At 36.7% G+C, this 25,923-nt stretch overlaps 1 protein-coding gene across 9 annotated transcripts in view; it reads left to right on the top strand.

Moving 5' to 3' along the window:
* The window catches only part of ZGRF1 (zinc finger GRF-type containing 1), a 99,073-nt gene that overhangs the window by 66,152 nt on the left and 6,998 nt on the right, over window positions 1-25,923 (top strand). For 8 of the 9 annotated variants that reach the window (XR_008502299.2, XM_054486462.2, XM_054486467.2 and 5 more), the window contains 8 exons: window positions 9,233-9,376; window positions 10,017-10,131; window positions 11,505-11,767; window positions 14,170-14,329; window positions 17,682-17,759; window positions 18,500-18,647; window positions 23,808-23,935; window positions 24,757-24,880. Coding sequence is in view for 7 of the 9 variants with exons in the window: in XM_054486462.2 (XP_054342437.1) it covers window positions 9,233-9,376; window positions 10,017-10,131; window positions 11,505-11,767; window positions 14,170-14,329; window positions 17,682-17,759; window positions 18,500-18,647; window positions 23,808-23,935; window positions 24,757-24,880 (1,160 nt within the window). In the remaining 2 variants the exon portion in view is untranslated. The remainder of the gene's footprint in view (window positions 1-9,232; window positions 9,377-10,016; window positions 10,132-11,504; window positions 11,768-14,169; window positions 14,330-17,681; window positions 17,760-18,499; window positions 18,648-23,807; window positions 23,936-24,756; window positions 24,881-25,923) is intronic. The other variant, XR_008502300.2, reaches the window with a different exon arrangement.

Genomic DNA, 25,923 nt, shown 5'->3' with positions numbered 1-25,923 from the left:
ATGATTATTCTTGTACTATCTTTTAGACATGTACGGGTTTCTTTCGAATATTACTCTAGGAATGAAAATGCTGCCTTACAGCATATGAACATACTTCACACATCTTTAGATTGTGATGCCAAACTGATTTCCAAAGTGGCTCTATCAGTTTGTACTCATTCTAAGTATAAGAGATCTTATGGATCAACCCATTCAAATGAGTATAAGATGATTGCATTGTGGTTTTAGCTCACACTTCTCTGCTCACCAGTGATGTTAAAATACTCTTCATGTGTTTTTTAGTTACACGTGTTTCTTCTTAGCCGTTTTACTATTGGGTTCTTTATAACCTTCTTTTATTTATAAAAGTTCTTTATGTATTCTTCATATTAATTCTTTGTTGATTATGTATATTGTAAATATCTGCTCATCAGATCATGTCTTTTCACTTACTTTAAGGTATCTTTAGATAAATAAAAATTCTTAATTTTAGAATAGTCATATTTATTAGTAATCTTTTCTTTTTGACAGTGCTTTTTATATCTTATCTTAAAAATCTTTTCCTATGCTGAGTTCTAAAATTACTCACCTATATTTTCTACTAAATGTTTTACAGTTTGGTTTTTGACATTTAAATCTTTATTATTAATTTCCATAATTTTTTGAGGGAACAGGTGGTGTTTGGTTACATGAATAAGTTCTTTAGTAGTGATTTCTGAGATTTTGCTACACCTATCACCTGATCAGTATACACTGTATCAAATTTGTAGTCTTTTTATCCTTCACCACCCCCCTTACCCTTTCCCCTGAGTCCCCAAAGTCCATTGTATTATTCTTATGCCTTTGTACCCTCATAACTTAGCTCCCACTTATGAGTAAGAACATACGATGTTTGATTTTTCCATTCCTGAGTTACTTCACTTAGAATAGTGGTCTCCAGTTCCATCCAGGTTGTTGCAAATGCCATTATTCGTTCCTTTTTATGGCTGAATAGTATTCCATGGTGTGTGTGTGTGTGTGTGTGTGTGTGTGTATCACAATTTCTTTATCCACTCGTTGATTGATGGGCATTTGGGCTGGTTCCATATTTTTGTAATTGCGAATTGTGCTGCTATAAACGTGTAAGTATCTTTTTTGTGTAATGACTTATTTTCCTCTGAATAGATACCCAGTAGTGGGATTGTTGGATCAAATGGTAGTTTTACTTTTAATTCTTTAAGGAATCTCCACACTGTTTTCCACTGGTTGTACTAGATTACATTTCCACTAGCAGTGTAAAAGTGTTCCCTTTTCACCACATCCCTGCCAACATCTATTAATTTTGATTTTTTGATTATGGCCATTCTTGCAGGATTAAGGCAGTATTGCCTTGTGGTTTTGATTTGCATTTCCCTGATCATTAGGGATGTTGAGCATTTTTTCATGTTTGTTGGCCATTTGTATATCTTCTTTTGAGAATTGTCTATTCATGTCCTTAGCCCACTTTTTGATGGGATCATTTGGTTTTTTCTTGCTGATTTGTTTGAGTTCCTTGTAGATTCTGAGTGTTAATTGTTTGTCAGATGTATAGATTGTGAATATTTTCTCCCACTCTGTGTGTTGTCTGTTTACCCTGATGATTGTTAATTTTGCTGTGCAGAAGCTTTTTACTAATAGTTTAATTAAGTTCCACTTATTTATCTTTCTTTCTATTGTGTTTGCTTTTGGGTTCTTGGTCATGAAGTCTTAGCCTAAGCCAATGTCAGAAGGGTTTTTCTGACCTTCTAGAATTTTTATGGTTTCAGGTCTTAGATTTAAATCCTCGATCCATGTTCAGTTGAATTTTGTATAAGGTGAGAGATGAGGATCCAGTTTCATTCCTCCACATGTGGCTTGCCAATGATCCCAGCACCATTTGTTGAATAGGGTGTTTTTTCTCCACTTTATGTTTTTGTTTGTTTTGTCAAAGATGAGTTGGCTCTAAGTATTTGGCTTTATTTCTGGGCTCTCTATTCTGTTCTATTGGTCTGTGTGCCTGTTTTTATACCAGTACCATGCTGTTTTGATGCCTATGAGATTTAAATCTTCAGTTCACTTGAAGTTGATTTTTTTTTCTTTTGTATATGGTATGAAATAGGGATCCAGTTTCATCTTTTTCTTTTTAATTACCAATTTTGCTAGAATAGTAACCATTTTTTATTGATTAGTCTCTCTTTTCCTCACTGATCTGGAATGCTACCTCTGTCATATAATCAGGTTTAAAGTAGCTGTGTGTGTTCTGGACTCCCTATTTTATACTGTAGGTTAATTTGTATATTGTTGTACCAGTTCCAGACTGCCTTAATTACCATGGCTTCATAAATACTAATATCAAATAGTGCAAGTTACCCTCTCTGTTCTTAGATGTGACCTCGCTGTTTTTGTTCCTTTACTCTTTCATATATATTTTAGAATCATCTTATCAAGTTTCATGAAAAACTTGTTGGGATCTTGATTGGAATTGTACCTATAAAGTTGAGAAGGGATGACATCTTTAAAATACCAAGATTTAGGGCTGAGCATGCCTGTAATCCTGACACTTTGGGAGGCCAAGACAGGAGGATAGCTTGAGCTCAGGAGTTTGGAGACCAGCCTGGGCAACATAGTGAGACCTTGTCTCAGGAAAAAAAAAAAATTAAGATTTAATACCATGTACTTGCTATATCTCTGTTTATTTAAAATTTTTTTGTAACATCTTATAATAAAGTTTTGCAAATTTCCCTGTAGAAGTTTTGAATATTTTTATCTTAAATTTATTCATATTCTCTGATACCATTGTATTGTTTGTGTTTTTATTCGTCTGACCAGTCTTGCCTGAGGTTTGTCTTATTTTGTTATTGTTTTCGAAGAACTGACTTGGCTTTATTGATCAGAAGATCAGCAATGTATTTTTGTTTTGTTTTTATTGTTGTTGTTATTGGCTTCCTCTCTAATTTTTATGATTTCTTCTATTTTGTTTACGATAGTATACTGTTCTTTTTACACATCTTAAGCTTGATACTTAGCTAATTTTGAGGCTTTTCTCTTCTCTAATATAATTATTAGGGCTATAAGTTTTCCTTAAAGTACCACTCTTTTTTTTTTTTGAAATGTAGTCTGGCTCTGTTGCCCAGGCTGAGTGCAGTGGCACAATCTTGGCTTACTGCAACCTCCACCTCCTGGGTTCAAGTGATTCTCCTGCCTCAGCTTCCCGAGTAGCTGGGACTACAGGCACCCACCACCACACCCAGCTAACTTTTTGTATTTTTAGTAGAGACAGGGTTTCACCATGGTGGCCAGGCTGGTCTTGAACTCCTCACCTCAAGTGATCTGCCTGCCTGGGCTCCCAAAGTGTTGAGTTTACAGATGTGAGCCTCCATGCCTGGCCTACCACTCTGTTTTTGCTGAAGTATTTTTTTCATTATAATTGAGTTTAAGTTTTCCATTATGATTTTTTTTTTAACCTGTGAGTCATTTAGCATATGTTTTAATATTAAAAATGTAAGGAATTTCTAGTTTAACTTTTTGTTAACTTCTGACTTAAATATGTAATAGGTAGACATTATGATTTTTATAATATTATTCTTTAAAATTTATTAAATTTATATATGTATGTATGTTTGAGACAGAGTCTTGCTCTGTTGCCCAGGATGGAGTGCAGTGGCACAATCTCAGCTCACTGCAACCTCTGTCTCCTAGGTTCAAGCCATTCTCTTGCCTCAGCCTCCCAAGTAGCTGGGATTACAGGCACCCACCACCACACCCACTAAATTTTCTATTTTTAGTAGAGACAGGTTTTCACCATGTTGGCCAGGCTGGTCTCAAACTCCTAGCCTCAAGTGATCTGCCCTCTTCAGCCTCCCAAAGTGCCGGGATTATAGGCGTGAGCCACCACGACTGGCCTACTGAGGTTTTTGTACACTTGATCTTAGGCAAAAGACAGAAGCGATATTATTAAGGTTTTTTTTTAATGGCATAGTACAAGAGAAATACATTTTCTCTAATTGTTGAATACAGAACTCTTTAATGATCAGATCAAACTTATTAATTGTCTTGTCCAGATCTTCTATATAGTCTTGCTAACTTTTTGTGGCAGTTATCTAAGTAATTAAGGGAGATGAGTTGAAAACTTCCTCTGTGGTGCACTCTCTCTCTGCTATTTATTACTTTTTGCATCTTATATATTAGGGCTATTTTATTGGGTACGTATATGTTTTAAATTATTATTAACTTCGGGGTAAACTTATATCATCATGTAGAGATGATCCTCTCCATCTCTAATAATTTTTTCTTAAAAATCTATCTGTTAATGTAGATATGCTAAGTTTATTTTGACTAGTATTAGTTTCGTAAGTCTTTTTTCATTTTTTTATCTTTGTTCTTATATTACAGGTGTTCCTTATAAACAGCATATGTCTCAATTTTAAAGATGTGACTTGTAAATTGAATAAGCCCAATAGTTGAATTTATTATAGTAATTGACACCTGGATATGTTTCTTTAATCTTAAATTATTTTTGTTTATTCTAATTTTACTATGCTTTTTAAAATAATTTCTTACTTTTAAAAAATAAATTGATATTTAAATCTTATCCCTGCCCCCAATAAAACAGATGCTTAGAAAGCACCCACATCCCTTGGTTCTTCCCTGATCCCTTTCCTTACTCTTGCCCACCCTGCCCCCAGTTGACAAAATCTAGACTAGTGCTACTCAAGGTAGAGTCTGTAGGCTGGTTCTGGTCCACAAACTTACTGGTTCCCAAAGAGAGCTGAGGAGCTGCTCCAGAATGTAAATCACCAATATCATTAGCATGCTGTTTAGTTTAGCTGTATTTTGTTTTATTTGTAGCAAGCTTTCTGAATGAAGGAAGCATTATGTTGATTTATTGGATTATATTCTAGCACAAGCTTCTTGTTACAGACCAATAACAAACTGTTCAGGACAGCCTACTTTGAGTAGTTCTAGTCTAAATCTTGAAACACTTGGTTAGTATAGATCTATTTTCTATCTTTCTTTGGACGATAATTTGGCTACATATAAAATTTTAGGTTCTAAGTTCTTTTCCTTTAATACTTTCAACCTACAAAAACGACACTTTCAAATATTTTAATCCAACATTTAATATACGTAGTTATCATCTTGTATTCACTGTTTGAAAGTCTGATGGCACTGTGATTTTATTTTTTTTCTGAGATGGAGTCTTGCTGTGTTACCAGGCTGGAGTGCAGTGGCGTGATCTCAGCTCACTGCAGCCTCTGCCTCCTGAATGATGAGATGATTCTCCTTCCTCAGCCTCCCGATTAGCTCGGACTACAAGCACGCACCACCGTGTGCAGCTAATTTTTGTATTTTTAGTAGAGATAGGGTTTCACCATGTTGGCCAGGATGGTCTCGATCTCTTGACCTTGTAATCCGCCTGCCTTGGCCTCCCAAAGTGCTGGGATTACAGGCATGAGCCACCACGCCTGGCTTTTTTTTGAGACAGAGTTTCACTCTCGTCACCCAGGCTGGAATGCAGTGGTGCAATCTGGGCTCACTGCAACCTCCACCTCCCGGGTTCAAGCGGTTCTCCTGTCTCTGCCTCCGAGTAGCTGGGATTACAGGTGTCCACCACTATGCCTGGCTAGTTTTTTTATTTGTAGTAGAGACAGGGTTTCACCATGTTGGCCAGGCTGGTCTCGAACTCCTGACCTCAGGTGATCCACCCACCGTGGCCTCCCAAAGTGCTAGGATTACAAGTGTGAGCCACCACACCTGGCCGGCACTCTGATTATTGTTTCTTTATGTGTTATGTGCTCTTTCTGGCTGGGAGTTTTAGAATTTTCTTGATTACTTTGATAGTCTTATATTTCTCTATACAGTGTCTAACTGGGTTTTCCCTTGTTTCTCCTCTTGGGCACATTATAGGCCTTTTAAATCTAAAGTTCATTATCTTTTTTTTACTTCTGGTAAATGGATCTTCATTATTTCTTCAAATAAGCTTCCTATTTATCTCTTTATTCTTTCCCTCCTTTCTAGGTCTTTTATTATTTAAGTATTAGCACTTCTGAATCTGTCTTCCAAATCTCTTAGTTTTTCCTTTATATTTCCTGAATTTTTGTCCTTTCTTCCTTCTGGGAAATATCATCAATATGATTATCTGAATTGGCTATTGATTCCTCAAATGCATTAATCCTGCTATTTCTCAGTTATATTTTTCCAACCTAATATTTCTGTTCATTTCTTTTTCCTGTTTTTTTTTGTTTTGTTTTGTTTTTTTAATTTTTGAGACAGGGTCTCACTCTGTCACCCAGGCTGGAGTAGAGCAATCACGGCTCACTGCAGCGTTGACCTCCTAGGCCCTAGTGATCCTCCCACCTCAGCGTTCTGACTAGCTGGGACTACAGGTTTAAGCCACTACACCCAGCTAATGTTTTTATTTTTTGTAGTGATGGGGTCTTGCTATGTTGCCCTGGCACATCTCGAACTCGTGGGCTTAAGTGATCCCCCTGACTCAGCCTCCTAAAGTGTTGGGATTATAGGTGTGAGCCATTGTGCCTGGCCTGTTTTCTTGTATGTATGTACATATGTATTTATTTATTGAGATGAGGCCTCACTGTTTTGCCTAGGCTGGTCTTAAACTCTGGGGCTCAAGCAATTCTGTCATCTCAGCCTCCCAAGTAGCTAGGACTACAGTTGTGTGCTACTGCACTCGGCTGTTATTATTTTACATTGTTACTATCTTCCTTTACCTCTTTACATCTCTTTATCAGGCCAAATTTAAATTAGTTGACCATCTATTCTGGCTTTCCCTTTTCTATATGACTCTATAATCCAGTTTTTTTTTTTTTTTTTTTTTTAAGTCTTTGTGTTCCTTCAATGTCTCAATATTTTGGCCTGTGAACTCATTTTTCCCTGGCGTTATGAGCTTTTCTTTCTGGCAGTGTATGTCGGGGAAGGCCCATCCCGATCTGGTCAGCTCCAAGGAGCTCAGGGAGTTGAGGGTGTAACTGAGCTATGGGGTGGAGAGCCCCAGGCACCAGAAAACCATAGCTACCTGCAGAACAATCCCTAAAGTGAAGTCTAAAACCTCTGTTTAAAAGGAAAAAGCAACATTAAGATGTATCATTTCTTAGACTATAGAATTCTTTAGCCCTAGGAGTTTGGAGGTGAGGTAGAGACTGCCTGTGATCAGTGAGTTACCATCTGTTTTTCTCCACACTTTATGGCACAGGGCTTGCATTGCTGCCCTGATTTTTTTTTTTTTTTTCCTCCAGAGGATTTCTGGACCAGACGTATAAATTGCCTAATGGATGGGTAGGCTCTATTTGTCCCAGTACAATTGGGGATGAGGAAGAGGATGGGATGGGAAGCAAGAACAGAACCCCAAGAGACTCCCTACCCTCTTTGATCCCCGCCTTCTCTACAGGCCTTCTGCCTTTGGCCAAAATCACTTCAGGGACACAAACCCCAGTACAAAACAGGCCCTCCAACTCGAGGTTTTCCATGGTTTTCTCCACTTCTCTCTCTGTTCCCCACAGAAAGGAAGCCAACAATCATACTAATTCAGCATCTTAGATGACACCAGAATCAGGAATCCCCTATATCTTTATTTTTTTTAATTCAAAAGTTTTTTTGAGCATTGTTTTGCATGTTTTGAATTATGTTATTAATTCAGTAAGTAAAAAGAATTTATAATGTGACCTTTGAAGGAAACTTTTGTGCAGGAACATTATGTATGTTTTTATTTTTTAAATGTATATCACATAGAAGACATTCATGAAGTGGTTGGATTTTTAGAAATTAAGCATTTGAGATCATTTTTTAAAAATTAAAAATCTCCAAGCCAGCATTTGGGGGGGAAAAAAATTAAACAAGTAATACATAAATATATACAATGAAAAATGAAGGTATAAAGAAATATATACAGTTAAAAGTGAAAGTCTTACTTTAATACCTTTCATTTTCATTCCTTATAGGTTACCATTGTGAAATGCATATGATTAAATAATTACTAGATATATTCAGTCTTAAGGTTCTCTTTAGTTTATTTTCTTCACTTCAATCTCATTCCTATTTGCAGCAGAGAAAATTTTAGATGAATCCAATTTGATAGATTTTGTCCAGTAAATTTCAGATGCATTTGGCTATTGAAATCTTAGTCGCTGGCCAGTTTAGTCTCTCTTTCAGGGCTTCCACACGTTTCTCATTTTTAAAAACCCTGTTCTTCCCTGTGCCTACTTTTAATATCACAAGATTCACATACTAATTACTAAGTAGTTACAAGAGAGGAGGAAGGTCAGCTTTCCTGAAAGAAGCTTGTTAGTGAAAGTGGGATAGTATATTGCTATTTTGTGATTATTTCTCAGCTTGCTAGAACTGCTAATATCCTTACTGATCTGATCTTTGGCACTATTCCAATTGCTGATGCCCTGGCAGTTGGTTTTCTCAGACTGAACTGAGTCCAATATTACTTTTTTTTGTAGCTTGTTAAGTGGTTACTGTGGTCTAAATGTGTTCCCTGCCCTCTGTTCCCACTGCCAAATACATACTTTGAAATTTGATTGCCAGTATATTAAGAGCTGGGGCCTTTGGGAGATGATTAAGTCATGTGGGCACTGCATAACTTAATCCTGCATGGGATTAGTGGCCTTATAAGAGAGGTTGAAGGGAGTGCCTTGGCCCCTTTGCAGCATCTACAAAGTGAGAATGAGCCTTCACTGGTTATTCACTGGTGCTCTGCTGGCACCTTGATCTTGGGCTTTTTAGCTTCCAGAACTGCTATGAGAAATAAATTTCTCATTTAAGATATTACTCATCTTAATAAATTACTCATTTAAGATATTTTGTTATGGCAGCCTGAATGGACTAATAAAATAGTCTTATGGGCTAGCCCATGTCCTGCCTTCTTAGGCCTTCTGTGGGTTCATGCAAAACCTAGGGATTTCCACTGTAGCAAACTCATCTTCCCATGTGATGTCTCTGCCCTCCTTCTTCCTCACCCTGTAATTCTGCCATCTCTTTAGTCTTTTTCTGTGTGATTCAAGTGGTACTGTATTAATTGCAGAATCTGTTGCTGGTTCTTTTTTTCAGGAGCACTCCCAACCTTTAGGTTGATAGTTGATGAATATCTTTCCAGAACTTTACTTCTCATCTTGTGTATGTATATGTGTACTATAGATATATGTACACACATATGCAAATATATATAATTTCTAAAAATATAAAACCGTACTGTATATGTCTGTGTAATATTTAAAAATGTTTGTCTTTTCAGATGATCTTTGGGTGGTTTCAAAAACCCTAGACTTTGAGCTGGATACTTTTATTGCATGTAGTGCTTTCTTTGGACCATCATCTATCAATGAGATAGAAATACTGCCTTTGAAAGGCTATTTCCCTTCTAATTGGCCCACTAACAGTGAGTATTACTATGCTCATTTTAGTTTATATTTAAAAAGAATGATAGACATAAGATGCACTGTTTGATTAAAGCCAAGAAAAAGGACCCAACTCTAGTTTCGACTAATGTGTACAGTGAGTTCCTGAAAATGTGTATGAAGTTGAATATATAGATATTTCTGTGAGGAAGAATGGTGTGTGGGGGATTGTTTTGTTCTAATTTTCTAATTAGATTATTCTGATTTTCTGTTTTCCATATATTTCTGTGAAGTAATTGAGGAAAAAATGCAAGAAAGTGTTTAAAAATTATACAAATACTATATGGCACAAGTGATATGTTGATTAAAGGAAACTGCTGGCTGTGAAGTTGTGCTACTAGGTAGTAACTCAAAACAGGTGTCCTTGTTCATTTGCTGATATATGGAAGTCCAAATATGATTTAAATTATGCAATTTATGCATACCCATTATAAAATGAATGAGCAGATAGCATAGTAATTTAATGAATATAAGTTTGGGATCTGTGTGTGTTTAAGGGTTTGTTTTATGTCATGTGCTTAATTCAGTAGCTGAACTCTGAGTTATGTGGGCGTTTAACACAGAGTTTTTATGGTCCATTTTATTTACATCAAATGTTTATTTTCTGTATCCTCTGTACAGTGGTTGTCCATGCGTTATTGGTTTGTAATGCTAGCACAGAACTGACTACTTTGAAAAACATTCAGGACTACTTTAATCCAGCTACTCTACCTCTAACACAGTACCTGTTAACAACGTAAGTCATTTTTTACCTTTGAGTCATTGGTATTAAAAAATGGTAATCAGAAGTAAATATGAAAATTCAATAAAAGTACATTATATAAATGTTGCCAATAAAATTGTAATTATTTTTCAGACTATGACATTATTCTCTGTTAGTAGTTAAAAAGAGAAAAGGGGCTGGGCGCAGTGGCTCACGCCTGTAATCCCAGCACTTTGGGATGCCAAGGTGGGCAGATCATCTGAGGTCAGGAGTTCGAGACCAGCCTGACCAACATGGAGAAACCCTGTCTCTACTAAAAATACAAAATTAGCTGGGCATACTGGCGCATGCCTGTAATCCCAGCTATTCGGGAGGCTGAGGCAGGAGAATTGCTTGAACCTGGGAGGCGGAGGTTGTGGTGAGCCGGGTGCCATTGCACCCCAGCCTGGGCAACAAGTGAAACTCTATCTCAAAAAAAAAAAAAAAAAAAAGAGAAAAGGAATTATGCATTATTTTTCATCTGTTTATTAAGGTTGGAGCTAATAAATGTTACTGTACATTTTTACTTCGTCAAGAGATAATTTAAGGATCATTTCAGTATTGATTTTATTTTTTATTATCTGTATTTTTATGTTACAAATTATTTAACATTTAAAGGAATCATTTTACAGCTTGAATCCAGTGTGTATATTGCTACTGATTTTATTCTCGATATAGCCATATCTCATTTTGAATTTCTCAAGCACTATGTCCCTTTTTAAAAAATTGGAAGTGATATTATATTAAATGCATTAAAAATGATAGGAAAAGTCCAGTTTTCAATTTGGAATATTATTATCTATCTGTGATGTTGTATTTTTCTCACTACAATGAAGTCCTAGGTAAAAAATAAATATCCTTTGATTTCATTATGTTATTTATCCAATTTGAAATGAATCTTCATGGGAATAGAAATAAGACCAATTCATGTGATGTAGTTTTACCTGAAATGAGAGCTAGATTAATTATCTAAGTTAGGTTTGTATAATAGAGCATGGGTTTTAAAGTCAGTCCGCCACTTATTTGTGGTGTGGTATTGGGGGAAAAATTCAATATTCTTGTATCTGTATTTGGGATAATTAACTAACTACTTCCTAGTGTTGTTGTGAAGATTTCATCAAGTAATATGTAAAATGCTCATCAAAGTGTCAGCACGTAGTAAGTATTCAACAAACGTCAGTTCTCTTCTACTCTCCTTGATATTGGAATATGTATCCATTTACAGTATATATCCACTTACTGTTTGTTTCCATAAAAAACTGTTCTCTGTAATGCTTACAAAGTGATGGCTAAGTTATGAATTATTCTACTTATCTTTTTCAAATGCCCCTATTTTTTAAAATTGTTTATTTGCTTCATTTTATTAGGTCTTCGCCAACTATAGTTAGTAACAAAAGAGTCAGTAAGAGAAAATTTATCCCACCAGCCTTCACAAATGTCAGTACAAAATTTGAACTACTCAGCCTAGGAGCAACATTGAAGTTAGCTAGTGAGTTGATTCAGGTACACAAGTTAAACAAGGATCAAGCTACGGCTCTAATTCAAATAGCTCAAATGATGGCATCACGTGAAAGCATTGAAGAAGTGAAGGAACTGCAAACTCATACCCTCCCTATCACAATCATACATGGTAAGAAGCAAGAAAGAAAATAATTGTAATTGTTTTCTATTTGTAAGCTTTTGTAACTCAGTCTGCTCCTTTATAATTTCCTAGTCAAATGAGGTTCAAGAATAACTGTAAGTAGACTTTTAAAATCTGTACCCACTTTGGTAAACTGTTAGATGAGAACAGAACTGACTACCCTAAAAGGGAGACTTATTAGCATATCTGGTGAATGAGTAGCATTATAAGCTTATGGTCAAAGTATCCAGATTGATCTAGATGTTTACATGTTGCTCTCCTATGGTAAACTTAACTTGATCAGCAAAACCTTTTATTTATTCCTAGTCAGCTCACTCTTCTATCCTTTATATCAGTGATTACAAACCTTAATTCTTCTCATAACCTCATTCTTGCCCTTTCTCTTGATCTTGCCTCTAAAAGAGGAAATGGAGGTCATAACAGAAACTGCTTTCAATGTCCTGCCTTCCTTCTCCAATTTACCTAATTTTGGAGCTATTCTTACCGCTTGGTTCTGTCACAGTGAAGGTGATTACTTCCTCCTACTTACAGTAAATAGTTCTATCTGGACTCTGTTGCCTGTGTAGCACATTTTCTCTCATAGACCTGCACCCCAAAGCTAATCCTACTTTTCTGTCCTATTTTGAGGAATTATGTCATATCCACCCTGTTGACCAAATCAAATCTGAGAGTGATCCTAGATTTTTCTTTCTCTCAAGATTAAGTGACTCTCTCTCAATCCTTCTCATATTCTCTCACTATTCATCTCTCGCCATCAGATTAGTCACTGAGATGTGTTCCTTCTAGCTTCTATCCATCTTTCATATTGAGTATCTCTTCTCCAGTTTACTTGTATCCCCTCAATCTAAGCCTTCATCATACCTCCATATAGCCTAGCGGGTAAGAGTTTGGGCTCTAGAGTTAGAATCCTGAATTTACGTTCTCACTGTATCATTTGTTAGCTGTATGATTTTGGGCAGGTTATATATCTCTTAATCTTTAATTTCCTACTCTGCAAAATGGAGATCATAATAGCATTCACCTCATAGGGTTGGAGGATTAAATGAGTTAACATACGTAAAGGGCTTAGAACAGTGCTTGCCACATGGGAGGTGCTTAGTAAAGTTAACATTTATTGTAATTATCTCACACAACTTTCTAATTGATCTACCACTAGTTTTGCCTTACTTCATATTTCATTCAAGTTGTTTTTTTAAAACACAATCTGATTAAGTCAAACCCATTGCTTGGCCTCACACCTGTAATCCCAGCACTTTGGGAGGTCAAGGAGGGTAGCTCGCTTAAGCTCAGGAATTCAAGGTCAGCCTGGGCAACATGGCAAAATGCTGTCTCTGCAAAAAAATTTAAAAAATTAGCTGGACATGGAGGCATGCACCTGTAGTCCCAGCTACTTGGGAGGTTGTGGTGGGAGGATGGCTTGAGCCTGGGAGGCAGAGGTTGCAGTGAGTCACGATTGTGGCACTGCACTCCAGCCTGGGCAACAGAGCCAGACCCTGTCTCAAAACAAAACAAAAAAAACAACCATTGCTTGAAATCTTTAGATGACATCTGCTGGCCTTTAACATAAAATTCAAACTTTGTTTAGCTATAGCAAACAGAGCTTTTGTGATTTACCCCTGTGCCTACCTTATCAGCCTCATCTCTTGCCTATTTGGTAGAGGTTATATAGAAAAGTTATTTTAACAGCTACATGCTTTGTCATGGCTTTGCCTGGAATGGCCCTTTCTCTAAGCAGTCTGGACATCTTATTCTGGAAGTCTTAGTTCTACTTCTTAATTTTAGGAAGTACTCCCACCTCCATCAAAACAGATAGATTTTCTTCCTTCTCTGATCCAAAATAATATTACTTACCATATTATTTTTAATTATTCCTTGTTTATCATTTTAAGTAGGCGCTGGTCTCATTAAAAGTGGAAGTATTTTGGTTATCTATTTATCCCCTGTGCTTTGCACATAGTGAACACTCAAAGTTTTTTGAAGACATTAATTAAATGGAGGAGGGAGAGATGGATGAAATATTTGTTATACCTATAGAAATTTATGTTTGACCAGGCACGGTGGCTCACGCCTGTAATTCCAGCACTTTGGGAGGCCAAGGCAGGTGGATCACTTGAGTTCAGGAGTTTGAGACCAGCCTGCCAATACGGTGGCTCTACTGAAAATACAAAAATTAGCCAGGCAGGGTGGTGCATGCCGGTAATCCCAGCTACTTGGGAGGCTGAGACAGGAGAATCACTTGAACCTGGGAGGTGGAGGTTACAGTGAGCTGAGATTGTGCCACTGCACTCCAGCCTGGGTGACAGAGTGAGTGAGACTCTGTCTCAAAAAAAAGAAAAAAGAAATTTGTTTATTTTATGCTTTTTATTTTTTTCTTCTTTTAAAATAATTAGGTGTGTTTGGAGCAGGAAAGAGTTATTTGCTGGCCGTGGTGATTTTGTTCTTTGTACAGCTGTTTGAAAAGAGTGAAGCTCCCACCATTGGAAATGCAAGGCCATGGAAACTTCTGATTTCTTCTTCTACTAATGTGGCTGTTGACAGAGTACTTCTTGGGTAGGCATGACAAGTGCATTTCAGTAGCTAATGTTTTGGGATATTGTTGAGAGAGGCAACCCACTATGGGCCCTGAGTGTCCATGTACTCTTGCTGGTTATGCCAAGAATGCAAGACCTTTGTCTCTGACCCAGAAGCCAGCATCTATGAAACAGTAATGGGCTAATTAGTTTGTAAGTAGGATAAAATCAAAACCAGAACTGGAAATGTTGGCACAGTGATACTCATGCACAAATTCAAGTTCAGCCAAGAACATGTAGGGCTAGAGAGGTATTGTTGGGGGAGGCAGTCTGCCAGCGGCCCTGAATATCCCTGCTGGGATGCTAAGGATGGCAAGTCCCTGACCATTCTTACCCAACACATTTCTCACAGTTTGTTTGCAATAAGCAGCTTTGACTGATGAAGTAATGTCTCCCTCCAGGACAAAGAGCAGGCTTGCTTATTACTTGTTATAAGATAATGGATCCCCAGCCTCAGTGTTCTTGCCCTACTCCTCAACCCATGGCATGTGCAGGCATCTACCTGGATGCTGTTTGTCTCCTCATGTGACTTGGGAACCAAGGGAAACCAGTGCAGATATGTTGATGATTATACTGCTTCCTATGCCATGAGTAAAAGTCCTTTGTCTCTGACCTAGGAGTCTTGCGTCTGTTACCTTAGAAGTAGGTTAAAATCAGGCTGGGCATGGTGGCTCATGCCTGTAATCCCAACACTTTGGGAGGCCAATGCAGGCAGATCACTCGATGTCAGAAGTTCAACACCAGCTTGGCCAACATGGTGAAACCCCATCTTTACTAAAAATACAAAAAAACTTAGCCTGGCGTGGTACCAGGTGCCTGTAATCTCAGCTACTCAGGAGGCTGAGGCAGGAGAATTGCTTGAACTCAGGAGGCAGAGGCTGCAGTGAGCTGAGACTGCACCACTGCACTCCAGCATGGGTGACAGAGGGAGAGTCTGTCTAAGAAAAAAAGTAGGCTAAAATCCAATTCCAGAATCAGTAGTTATAGATTAGTCTCTTGTTCATCTGCCTATATGAATACATAATAGTAAAATGGCTGAACAAATTTAAGTACATTATGTTTTTTATTTCAATAAGAGGAATGCAAGGAAGACAATCTGTTTTTAAGATAATTTTTGTGATTGCATAAGACTATTAAAAATGCAAAGAAGTATTACAGTATTTCACCAATGTTCTAATGTTTAATGATCTGAATTTTAACATAAATGGCAAAGTTTGATTAGGAGAAAGAGTCATTATTTCTAAGCCTAAGCTTTTTAAAAATTAATTTTCATAATTATACAAGTTAATGCTTATGGTAGAATATATGCAGACTACACTGATGTTTTATTATATTTATTTACAGATTTTTAAATATACACGCACACATTTTGTTTTCCAAATTTGTGATTCAGTAGTATGTGTTGTTTGTGTCCTGCTTTTCTTACTTAAAAAGTTGGCTCATGCCTGTATTCCCAGCACTTTGGGAGGCTGAGGTGGGCAGATCACTTGAGGCCAGGAGTTCAAGACTAGCCTGGCCAACATGGCAAATCCCCATCTCTACCAAAAATATAAAAATTAGCTGGGAATGGTGACACATACCTGTAATTCCAGCTGCTTGGGCAGCTGAGGCACAAGAATCACTTGAACCCGGGAGGTGGAGGTTGCATTGTGCCAAGATCACACCACTGCACTCCAGCCTGGGTGACAAAGTGAGACTCTGTCTCAAAAAAAAAAAAAATCCTAGAAAACGTAATTTTTTATAACTCTATTATATTCAATGATTTTCTTATACCATACATTAAGCAATTTTTGATCAGTAAATTATTTCCAAATTCTTGCCAGTATGAATTATATTATGACAAAGATCCTTAAACATAAAACTCTGTATCCATTTCTGATTCTTTCCTTAGGAAAATAATCCTAAGCCTAGAATAAAAAATATGAAAACTTTTAAGCTTCTAAATATACTTTTGAAATTTCCCTTCAGAAAGATTCTTCCAGTACATACTCTTATAAGCAATTTAAAAGAGTGGCTGAGGACAACTTTTTTTTTTTTTTTTTTTTTTCTTTAATTAAAGACAATGAGGAGTTACCTGGAGACTACACAGGAAGGAACTTTAGATTGCTTAGCCCAAGATGAAAATTTAACTGTAGACTGTTAGAAAACAAAACAATATTAAAAAACAAAACAAAACAAAAAAAGAAGTTAGAATGAGGAGGGAGGGTAAGTACTCAATACTAAAAGTTAACAGGAAACTTATAAAAGAGATTCTTTAATGCTTAAATCTCTGATAAGGACCTGAGAAATGTGAATCTCTAATTAGGATCTATGCCTCAACTGCTTATAGTCTGGTTTCGTACATTTCTTCACACTGAAATAACCTTCTCATTGTGTGCTTGAACAGACAATGTTTTCCTATTGTAATGGATAGGACAGTTTCTTGAGAAGAAATGAAAGAGCATGGGGTGAATAGTACTTTGAGGAGACTGCATCCCTTATTATTATAGAATTAACCAAACTTGCGTTGGAAAAAAAATTGTAAACTAGTATTTCAGCCTGTTAAGTTGCTATTATTCTTCAAGGTGAAGACTGTGAAAAATGTAAAAATCGAAATCTATTCATGTATTGACACTAGTTTGCTTCATAATTATTTTGGAAAATTGTTTTTAGAGATCTATAGTTTAGTTCTCCAGCTCTTTAAATTCCCATTTTGAGGTGGTAGAAGTTTTAGAGGGTTGAGTATTCACTGAGTTCCACCTATGTTCCCAGCATAGTGCTAGAGCTGTAAGAGATATAAAATGGAAGTATAGGTGAGGGGTCCTTCCTCACAAAGCCCTAACTGTGGGGTAATGTATGTAGAGGAACAGTCATAACCTTTGGATGTAGACAGAGTTGCTTGGGCTTGAATCATGATACCTCACCTCTGAGCTTGTGTCCTCGTCTCTAAGAGGAGATATCATCTAGAGCTGTAGTGAGTGTTAAACAATGTAATATACATAAAGAGGCTCTTCCTAACAAATATTGGTGCTAAGTATATGATAGCTATTGCTTTCTATATTATGTCTTTAGAGGCAATTTTATTTGTGATAAATACTAACATTGGCATTTTATGAACATTTAGTGAGCCTTCAAGATGGAATAATGCATATTTTTAAATTCTCTAGAAAATGCATTATATTTAAAAAACCAACTACTTGCGTTTACTTTGTTCGAGTTTAGGTATTTCACATTAAATTTTATAATTAAAATATACTGTTACACAAAATTAGTTGTAGTAACACAGTTATTATATGAAACTTTATATTCTGTTTCCTAAATAATCAGAATCTATATTGTTTTCTTATTTAAAGGCTTCTCAGTCTTGGATTTGAAAACTTTATCAGAGTTGGGAGTGTTAGGAAGATTGCCAAACCAATTTTACCTTATAGGTAAGAATGCAAAATTCCAGAAGTCACAGAATGGTCGGAGGGAAGTATGGTACTTTTATATCACTCTTACCTTAAGTTTGATTTTTGAAGAATGGAGAAAGGCTTATCTTTACTTGGTTAACTTAGAAAACCTGTATTTTGCTGAGAATGATGGTTTCCAGCTTCATCCATGTCCCTACAAAGGACATGAACTCATCGTTTTTTATGGCCGCATAGTATTCCATGGTATATATGTGCCACATTTTCTTAATCCAGTCTATCACTGTTGGACATGTGGCTTGGTTCCAAGTCTTTGCTATTGTGAATAGTGCTGCAATAAACATACGTGTGCATGTGTCTTTATAGCAGCATGATTTATAATCCTTTGGGTATATATACCCAGTAATGGGATCAGCAAACTGTCGAAAGGACAAAAAACCAAACACTGCACGTTCTCACTCATAGGTGGGAATTGAACAATGAGAACACATGGACACAGGAAGGGGAACATCACACACTGGGGCCTGTTGTGGGGTGGGGGGAGGGGGGAGGGATAGCATTAGGAGATATACCTAATGTTAAATGACGAGTTAATGGGTGCAGCACACCGGCATGGCACATGTATACATATGTAACAAACCTCCACGTTGTGCACATGTACCCTAAAACTTAAAGTATAATAAAAAAAAAATCTGTATTTTGCTTTACTGTGATATTATGAAAAATGGACTAAAGAGGAGTGTTTTAATATAACTCTTTAGCTTGCATGCTGGCTCAGAAAATGAAAGTGAACAGTTAAAAGAACTACATGCACTAATGAAAGAAGACCTGACTCCTGCGGAAAGAGTCTATGTGAGAAAAAGCATTGAGCAGCATAAACTGGGGACCAATAGAACCCTGCTGAAGCAGGTAAGAAATAGTAGCTTCAATTTGTTTCTTGATTTATATATACCATTCAGATTCTCTTATTTCTGTTGATGAAATAATATTTCCTTTAAATAAAACAAACTGCTATGATAGTTTATATTCTACTAAGGTGCATGCATGTGGATCCTTGGATATAGTCTGCCCAGTGTATGTTTTATGTTTGCTTCAAAGCATTCTTCAAATTCGTGAATAGATCCAACTCACCACGACTGAGTCATCCTTTCTCCTTCTCTGTTTACTTTCTTTTTATAGGCTTGAAGAGGAAAGTATAGAGGTGGGAATAGATTCCTTACAAGTTAAATGAAATTAGTTATATTCTAGGAGAAACAGTGGAGAGGATCTGACCCTGAGTAAAATATCCAAATGAAATTTGTGTTTGATGCTCTCCAAGAAAGCCAAGACTTTTAGTGTTTGTATATATCCAAGAATCCAGGAGGCTCAGACACTAGCTTCCAGGTATTGGGAGCCAAGACTAAGCACACAAGATTCCAGGGTGTAACAGGTAGCACTATCTCCTTTATCAAGTTTTGATCTAGGGAAGCCTGGGCATCAGCTGTTGGAAGAGAAAAAATCAATCAGCAGCTTCCTCCTATGAAAGGAGAGCATAGGGCAAAGCAATGGGGATGGAGTAAAAGAAAAGTTGTTGGCTTCTTGGGCCACTTGCACATTGGTAACTTTCTGCTAGAGAGTTGAGAAAATCAGTCTACTTGGGACCCTGTATTGATCAGCTATTGCTGAAATAATGAGGGTTAACAAGCTCAGTCTCAGTACTTTAAGACAACAGCTTATGAATCTACAGGTCAAGTGGTGTGGCTTGGCGTGAGGCTATGGGTAAAGTCTCTCATTCTGAGAACAGTTGCTGTGGCATGATCTTCTAACAGATGGCAGAAGTGCAAGAGGGCAGGACAGATCACAGAAACACATTTAAAGCTTCAGTTCATATTATGTTTGCTGACATTCCATTTGCACAGGTCACATGGCCAAGCCTAACATCAGTGAGGCAGGGAAATATACTCCCCTACTTCTCTGGTGGGAAGCACTGCCAAGTAACACGGCAAAGGGTGTGGATATGTAATAACACTTTCCTAGGGCGGGAAGGAGAAACTGGAAATAATAACCAATCTATAACAAGTTTTGGTTCTGGAAGTCCTCAGAAAACTTCAGATTAACTTTCTGTTATTTGAATTATAGAGTTAACTCTATACTCTCTTCTTAACCAAATCCAGAAAGGCTTAGTTTGGCTGTGTTCAATTAATACAAATTAGTCATTTATGTAAACTGCTTATCATTTTACTCACCCAACATAACAATGATATATAAGAATCATTATTCATATATATCATTATTAATGATTTCTTGGATGATTTTCTGAACGAAAGCCCAGTTACCTTGATCTATTGCTCATTTGTGTCACCTATTCACAAATGAAAACTATTTTAGAGGAATTATTTTTTAGAAATTTTCTCTGACATATTTCTAAGGTCCAGTCAGGCATTCAGACCTGACACATTTCTTTCTTTCTTTCTTTTCTTTTTTTTTTTTTTTTGAGCCAGAGTCTTGCTCTGTCACCCAGGCTGGAGTGCAGTGGCGCAGTCTCAGCTCACTGCAACCTCCACCTCTTGGGTTCAAGCGATTCTCCTGCCTCAGCATCCTGAGTAGCTGGGACTACAGGCACATGCCACCGCACCTGGCTAATTTTTGTATTTTTAGTAGAGACAGGGTTTCACAATGTTGGCCAGGCTGGTCTCAAACTCCTGACCTTAAGTGATCCTCCCACCTCTGCCTCCCAAAGTGCTGGGATTACAGGCATGAGCCACCATACCCAGAAGACCTGACTCATTTCTAAAGGGGCATGTCTTCACAATAAAACTAATTTTTAAAAATGCTTCATAGTTAATTAATACTTGCTAGGTCAGTAACAAAATCTTTTCTGCTGTTAGAATCTCAGCAACATAATAATAAATTAAAAGATAACATAATTTTTTAAAGAAAACTTAATACTTTAGGTTTTTGTATTAGATATTTCTTTAAATTTAAAAAATGCTTCTTGACACATAACTTTAGAGTTCTCATTCTAAGATTGTTTTGTAGATATAGTTGCCAGAAATTAAATAAAATGAACAATATTTCAGAGTGGCACCAAAGCTTGATCATTTTTAAAGAACTGAATGTTTAAATACTGTGGAATTTCTGATATAAATATGGCTTTAAGATTTTTGTTTTTGTTTTTAACAAAAGAAAACCTAACTGATACAGGGCTATTGTGTGTGGTAAATATTATTTATTTTTAAAGAAAATAAGGCAGTTGTAATGTTTTCTTATTTTGTAGAATCTGTGGAGGCGATATTTAATTTGTAAAGCATATTTTTTTGTCAGTTTGTTGAAAAAAGATATGGTCAGTTGGTATGAACTACTCTTGCTCCAAGAAGTATAATTTTATAGATCTTCAGATTGTTAGAAGAGAATAAGTATAGTCATACATCATTTAACAGTGGGGTTACATTCTGAGAAATGTATTGTTTTATAATTTTGTCATTGTGTGAACGTCATAGTATACTTACACAAACCTAGATGGTATAGCCTACTACACACTAGGCTACATGGTATAGCCTATTGCTCCTCAGCTACAAATCTATACAGCATGTACTGAATACTGTAGGCAATTAATTGTAACACGGTGGTATTTCTGTATCTAAACAGAAAATGTACTGTGAAAATATGGTATAAAATATTTAAAATGGTACACCTGTATAGGGAGGGCGGGAAGGAGAAATTGGAAATAATAACCACAAAGTTTTGGTTGTAGAAGTCCTCAGAAAACTATATATACTATAGCTTTTTAATAGTTAACTTTATAGTTAACTTACCATGAATGGAGCTTGCAGGACTGGAAGTCACTGTGGCTGAGTCAGTGAGTGAGTGGTGAGTGAATGTGGAAGCCTAGGACATTACTGTACACTACTGTAGACTTTTAAAAAAATTTTTAATTTTTTTTGAGGTAGTATCTTGCCCTGTCCAGGCTGGAGTGCAGTTTGTGATCTCAGCTCACTGCAACCTCTGCTTCCTGGGTTCAAGCGATTCTTCTGCCTCATCCTCCCGAGTAGCTGAGATTACAGATGCCTGCCGCTATGCCTGGCTAAGTTTTGTATTTTTATTAGAGATGGGGTTTCACCACGTTGGCCAGGCTGGTCTCAAACTCCTGACCTTAAGCGATCTGCCTGCTTCAGCCTCACAAAGTGCTGGGAGTCACAGGCGTGAGCCACCGCGCCCAACCTACTGTAGACTTTATAAACACTGTACAGTTAGGCTACCCCAAATTTATTTTAAAATTTTTTCTTTCTTCAATAATAAATTAGCTTATTATAACATTTTGACTTTATAAAGTTTAAAATTTTTAAAAACTGTTTGATTCTTTTGTAATAACACAGCTTAAAACACAAACATTTTGTATATACAAAAATATTTCATAAGCTTTTTTATTTAAAATTTTTCTTTACCTTTAAAACTTTTTTTTTTTAATTGTTGAAAACTAAGATACAAACACACACATTATTCTAGGCTTACCCAGGGTCAGGATCATCAATATAGCACTGTCTTCCACCTCTACATTTGTCCCACTAGAAAGTTGTTTTTTTGAGATGGAGTCTCGCTCTGTCACCCAGGCTGGAGTGCAGTGGCGCGATCTTGGCTCACTGCAAGCTCTGCCTCCCGGGTTCACGCCATTCTCCTGCCTCAGCCTCCCAAGTAGCTGGGACTACAGGCACCTGCCACCACGCCCGGCTAATTTTTTTGTATTTTTAGTAGAGACGGGGTTTCACCATGTTAGCCAGGATGGTCTTGATCTCCTGATCTCGTGATCTGCCCGCCTCAGCCTCCCAAAGTGCTGGGATTACAGGCTTGAGCCACCGCGCCCAGCCTTGTTCCACTAGAAAGTTTTTAGGGGCAATAGGACACATGGGGCTGTCAGCGCTTATGATAACAATACCTTCATATGGATACCTCCTGAAGGACGTCCCTGAAACTGTTTTATAGCCAACTTTTTTTTTTTTTTAAGAAGTAGGAGTATATTCTAAAATAATATTAAAAGTATACTATAGTAAATGTATAAACCACTAAAATGGTCATTTATTGTCAAGTATTATGAACTGTACGTAACTGTATGTGCTATACTTTTATATGACTGGCAGTACAGTAGGTTTGTTTACACCGTTATCACCACAAACACATGAATAATGCATTGTGCTGTGAGGGTTGTGATGTCACTAGGGGCTGGGAATTTTTCAGCTCCATTATAATTTTATGAGACCATCATCATATATCTGGTCCATCATTGACCAAAACATCACATTGTTATGTGGCACATGACTGTATATGTATATGTACATGTATGTGTATATGTTTGTGTTTATACATATGTATGTATATGTACACAAACGTGTGTGTGTACCTGTGTATATGTGTATGTACACATGTGTGTATAGATAGCGGGCAACTAGGTCAGTGACTACATCTAATTAGAAAATTCATAGATTTCCCTATTGTTTACATTTAATTCTAGAGATTAAAAATCAGTTTTTATGAAGCTTTTTGCCTTGAGAGTAATGGCATGCTGCTATAATGTGTAACTTACAAGATTCAAATATACTTACAGGCTATGAGTACATTTTATTTACTGTTGTTTAGAATTAGTTAGTCATCTTTACATTTTTAAATAAATAAAACTAATGTGCTTGAAGGTTAAGCAAAGAATATTTCGTTAGCATATTTAATGTTCTTTGTGAAGAACTTTGGCCTGTGTTGATATAATGTATGTTGTCTAACCTCATCTAGAAGATAAAATATGTGCATCATCCTTGATATTTTACAAATGCTTGATATTGTGATACTTTCCGTCTGAATATCAAAATATGTCTTTTATTTGTTCTTGTTAATGGGCTTGTGGCTTAAGTAACCTACATTTGTTGATTTCCAGTTTGTATGTAGGAATAATAAAAATGTGGAGATATGATGACCTAAGATTTCTGATGGCTAGGAATTAAGACTAGCTCACTCTCTAATTTTAGCCTACAAGTTCTTTGGTAAATACGTTCTCTTATTTTCTTTTAATAATTGTTAATTAATAACATTTTTGTTGTAATAAAGGTTCGAGTAGTTGGAGTTACCTGTGCAGCCTGCCCATTCCCATGCATGAATGATCTTAAATTTCCTGTAGTTGTGCTGGATGAGTGTAGTCAGATAACTGAACCGGCCTCTCTCCTTCCCATTGCAAGGTAACCTAAAAGATTCTTTCCCCAGGGGTAACACCTGTAATTCTAGCACTTTAGGAGGCTGAGGCAGGTGACTTGCTTGGTCTAGGAGTTTGAGAGCAGCTTGGGCAACATGGCGAATCCCCATTTCTACAAAAAATACAAAATTAGCTGGGCATGGTAGTGTGTGCCTAAAATCCCAGCAACTTGGGAGGCTGAGGTGGGAGGATTGCTTGAGCCCAGGAGGTCAAGGCTGCAGTGAGCAGGGATTGCATGACTGCACTCCACCTTGGGTGACACAGAGTAAAACCCCGTCTCAGAAAAAAAAAAAAAAAAGAAGAAAAAATAATAATACTGAAGCATGAAAGGATTAAATAACTTGCTGGGTCTCTAAAATATAATGGAGTTCAGATTTAGATATAGGTTTGTTTATAAAACTTTGATTTTTCCCCACTATATCCTACTCCTATTTAGGAAAACATTTAGCCCCTAAGAACCCAATTTACTTCACTTCTAAAACAAGGGTTTCAGCTAAATGACTCCTAAGAAAGACTTTAAGAGTTTATGGATTCTAAAAACCAGCATTTCCCAAATATGCTTTGTGAAATATTAATTCCATGCAGAGGCAAGGGGCCCCTACTAGGTTTTATGTGCAGGGAGGGCAACTAAGTTATATAAAGGATTCTTTATTGCATAACTTTTCAAAGCCTTTAATGCACTTAATAGCACTACTAAGCTTTATGGCATTTGAATATTTCGAAGTGCAATTTTGGCAAACAGTGCAATAAATGATGTTAATGCACCCTTTTTAATTGCTTAGATTAATTTTTGAAATTCTGTTTTAGGTTTGAGTGTGAAAAGCTGATTCTTGTTGGGGATCCCAAACAGCTACCTCCTACTATTCAGGGTTCTGATGCAGCTCATGAAAATGGATTGGAACAAACTCTTTTTGATCGACTTTGCTTAATGGTACATACTGCTAAATTCTTACGGAATTATCATTTATTGATTCTACATTGTGTGTGTGTGTGTTGATAGAGAATGAAAATATTAGAAGACTTAGTTCTGCCTTAAAATAATGTATAATTGGAGTTGTCTGGAAAGTATTCATCTTAAAGACAAGTGGAACCCTATAATTTAAGTGCCCTTTTATAAAAAGAATTTTTTCCCTATTTATTTGAGTAGTGGGTAGGAGTATATAACTTTTGCTCTAAAACCAAAAAAACCTATAATGTCTCTATTATCTACCTAGAGCACTACTTCACATTGTAAATAATTTTTAAATTATTAACATTTTTGAATTGGGGTTGAATTTACTGTCTTAGTCTATTTTGTGCTGGTATAACAGAAAAACCTGAGACTGGGTAATTTATAGAGAACAGAGATTTATTTCTTATAGTTCTGGAGGCTGAGAAGTCTAAGACCTGGGGAACTGCATTTGGCAGGGGCCTTCTTGCTTCATTGTCATCCTATGGTGGAAGGCAGAAGAGCAAGAGAGTGTGAGAGGCCAAACTCATCCTTTTATGAGGAAGCCACTCATGTGATAATGGCATTCATCCATTAACCCACACACATACACCAGGAATGGCATTAATCCATTCACAAATCCATCCTTTTATGAGGAACCCACTCATGTGATAATGGGATTAATCCGTGAGGATTAGGCAGAATCCTCATGGCCTAATCACCTTTTGAAAGTCCCACCTCTCAACACTGTTGCATTGGGGATGAAGTTTCCAGCACATGAAATTTGAGGGACACATTCAAACCATTGCATTCATCTAACATAAAACCATTTTTTAAATTTCTTAAAAAAACTTTTTTTCTTTACAGCGTGCAGTTTATATAGCAGAAACTATTTTAAAGTGAACAGTTTAGTAGCATTTAGTATATTCACAGTTTCTTGTGTAACCACTACCTCTGTCTGGTTTCAAAATGTTTTCATCACTTCAAAATAAAATCCTTACCCATTTAGCGGTTAATTGCCCATTTCCTCTTCCCTACAGCTTCTG

This window comes from Pongo pygmaeus, chromosome 3 (assembly GCF_028885625.2).
Source record: "Pongo pygmaeus isolate AG05252 chromosome 3, NHGRI_mPonPyg2-v2.0_pri, whole genome shotgun sequence".
Classification (NCBI taxonomy): Eukaryota; Metazoa; Chordata; class Mammalia; order Primates; family Hominidae; genus Pongo; species Pongo pygmaeus.
This window is presented reverse-complemented; position numbering and strand designations above follow the sequence as displayed.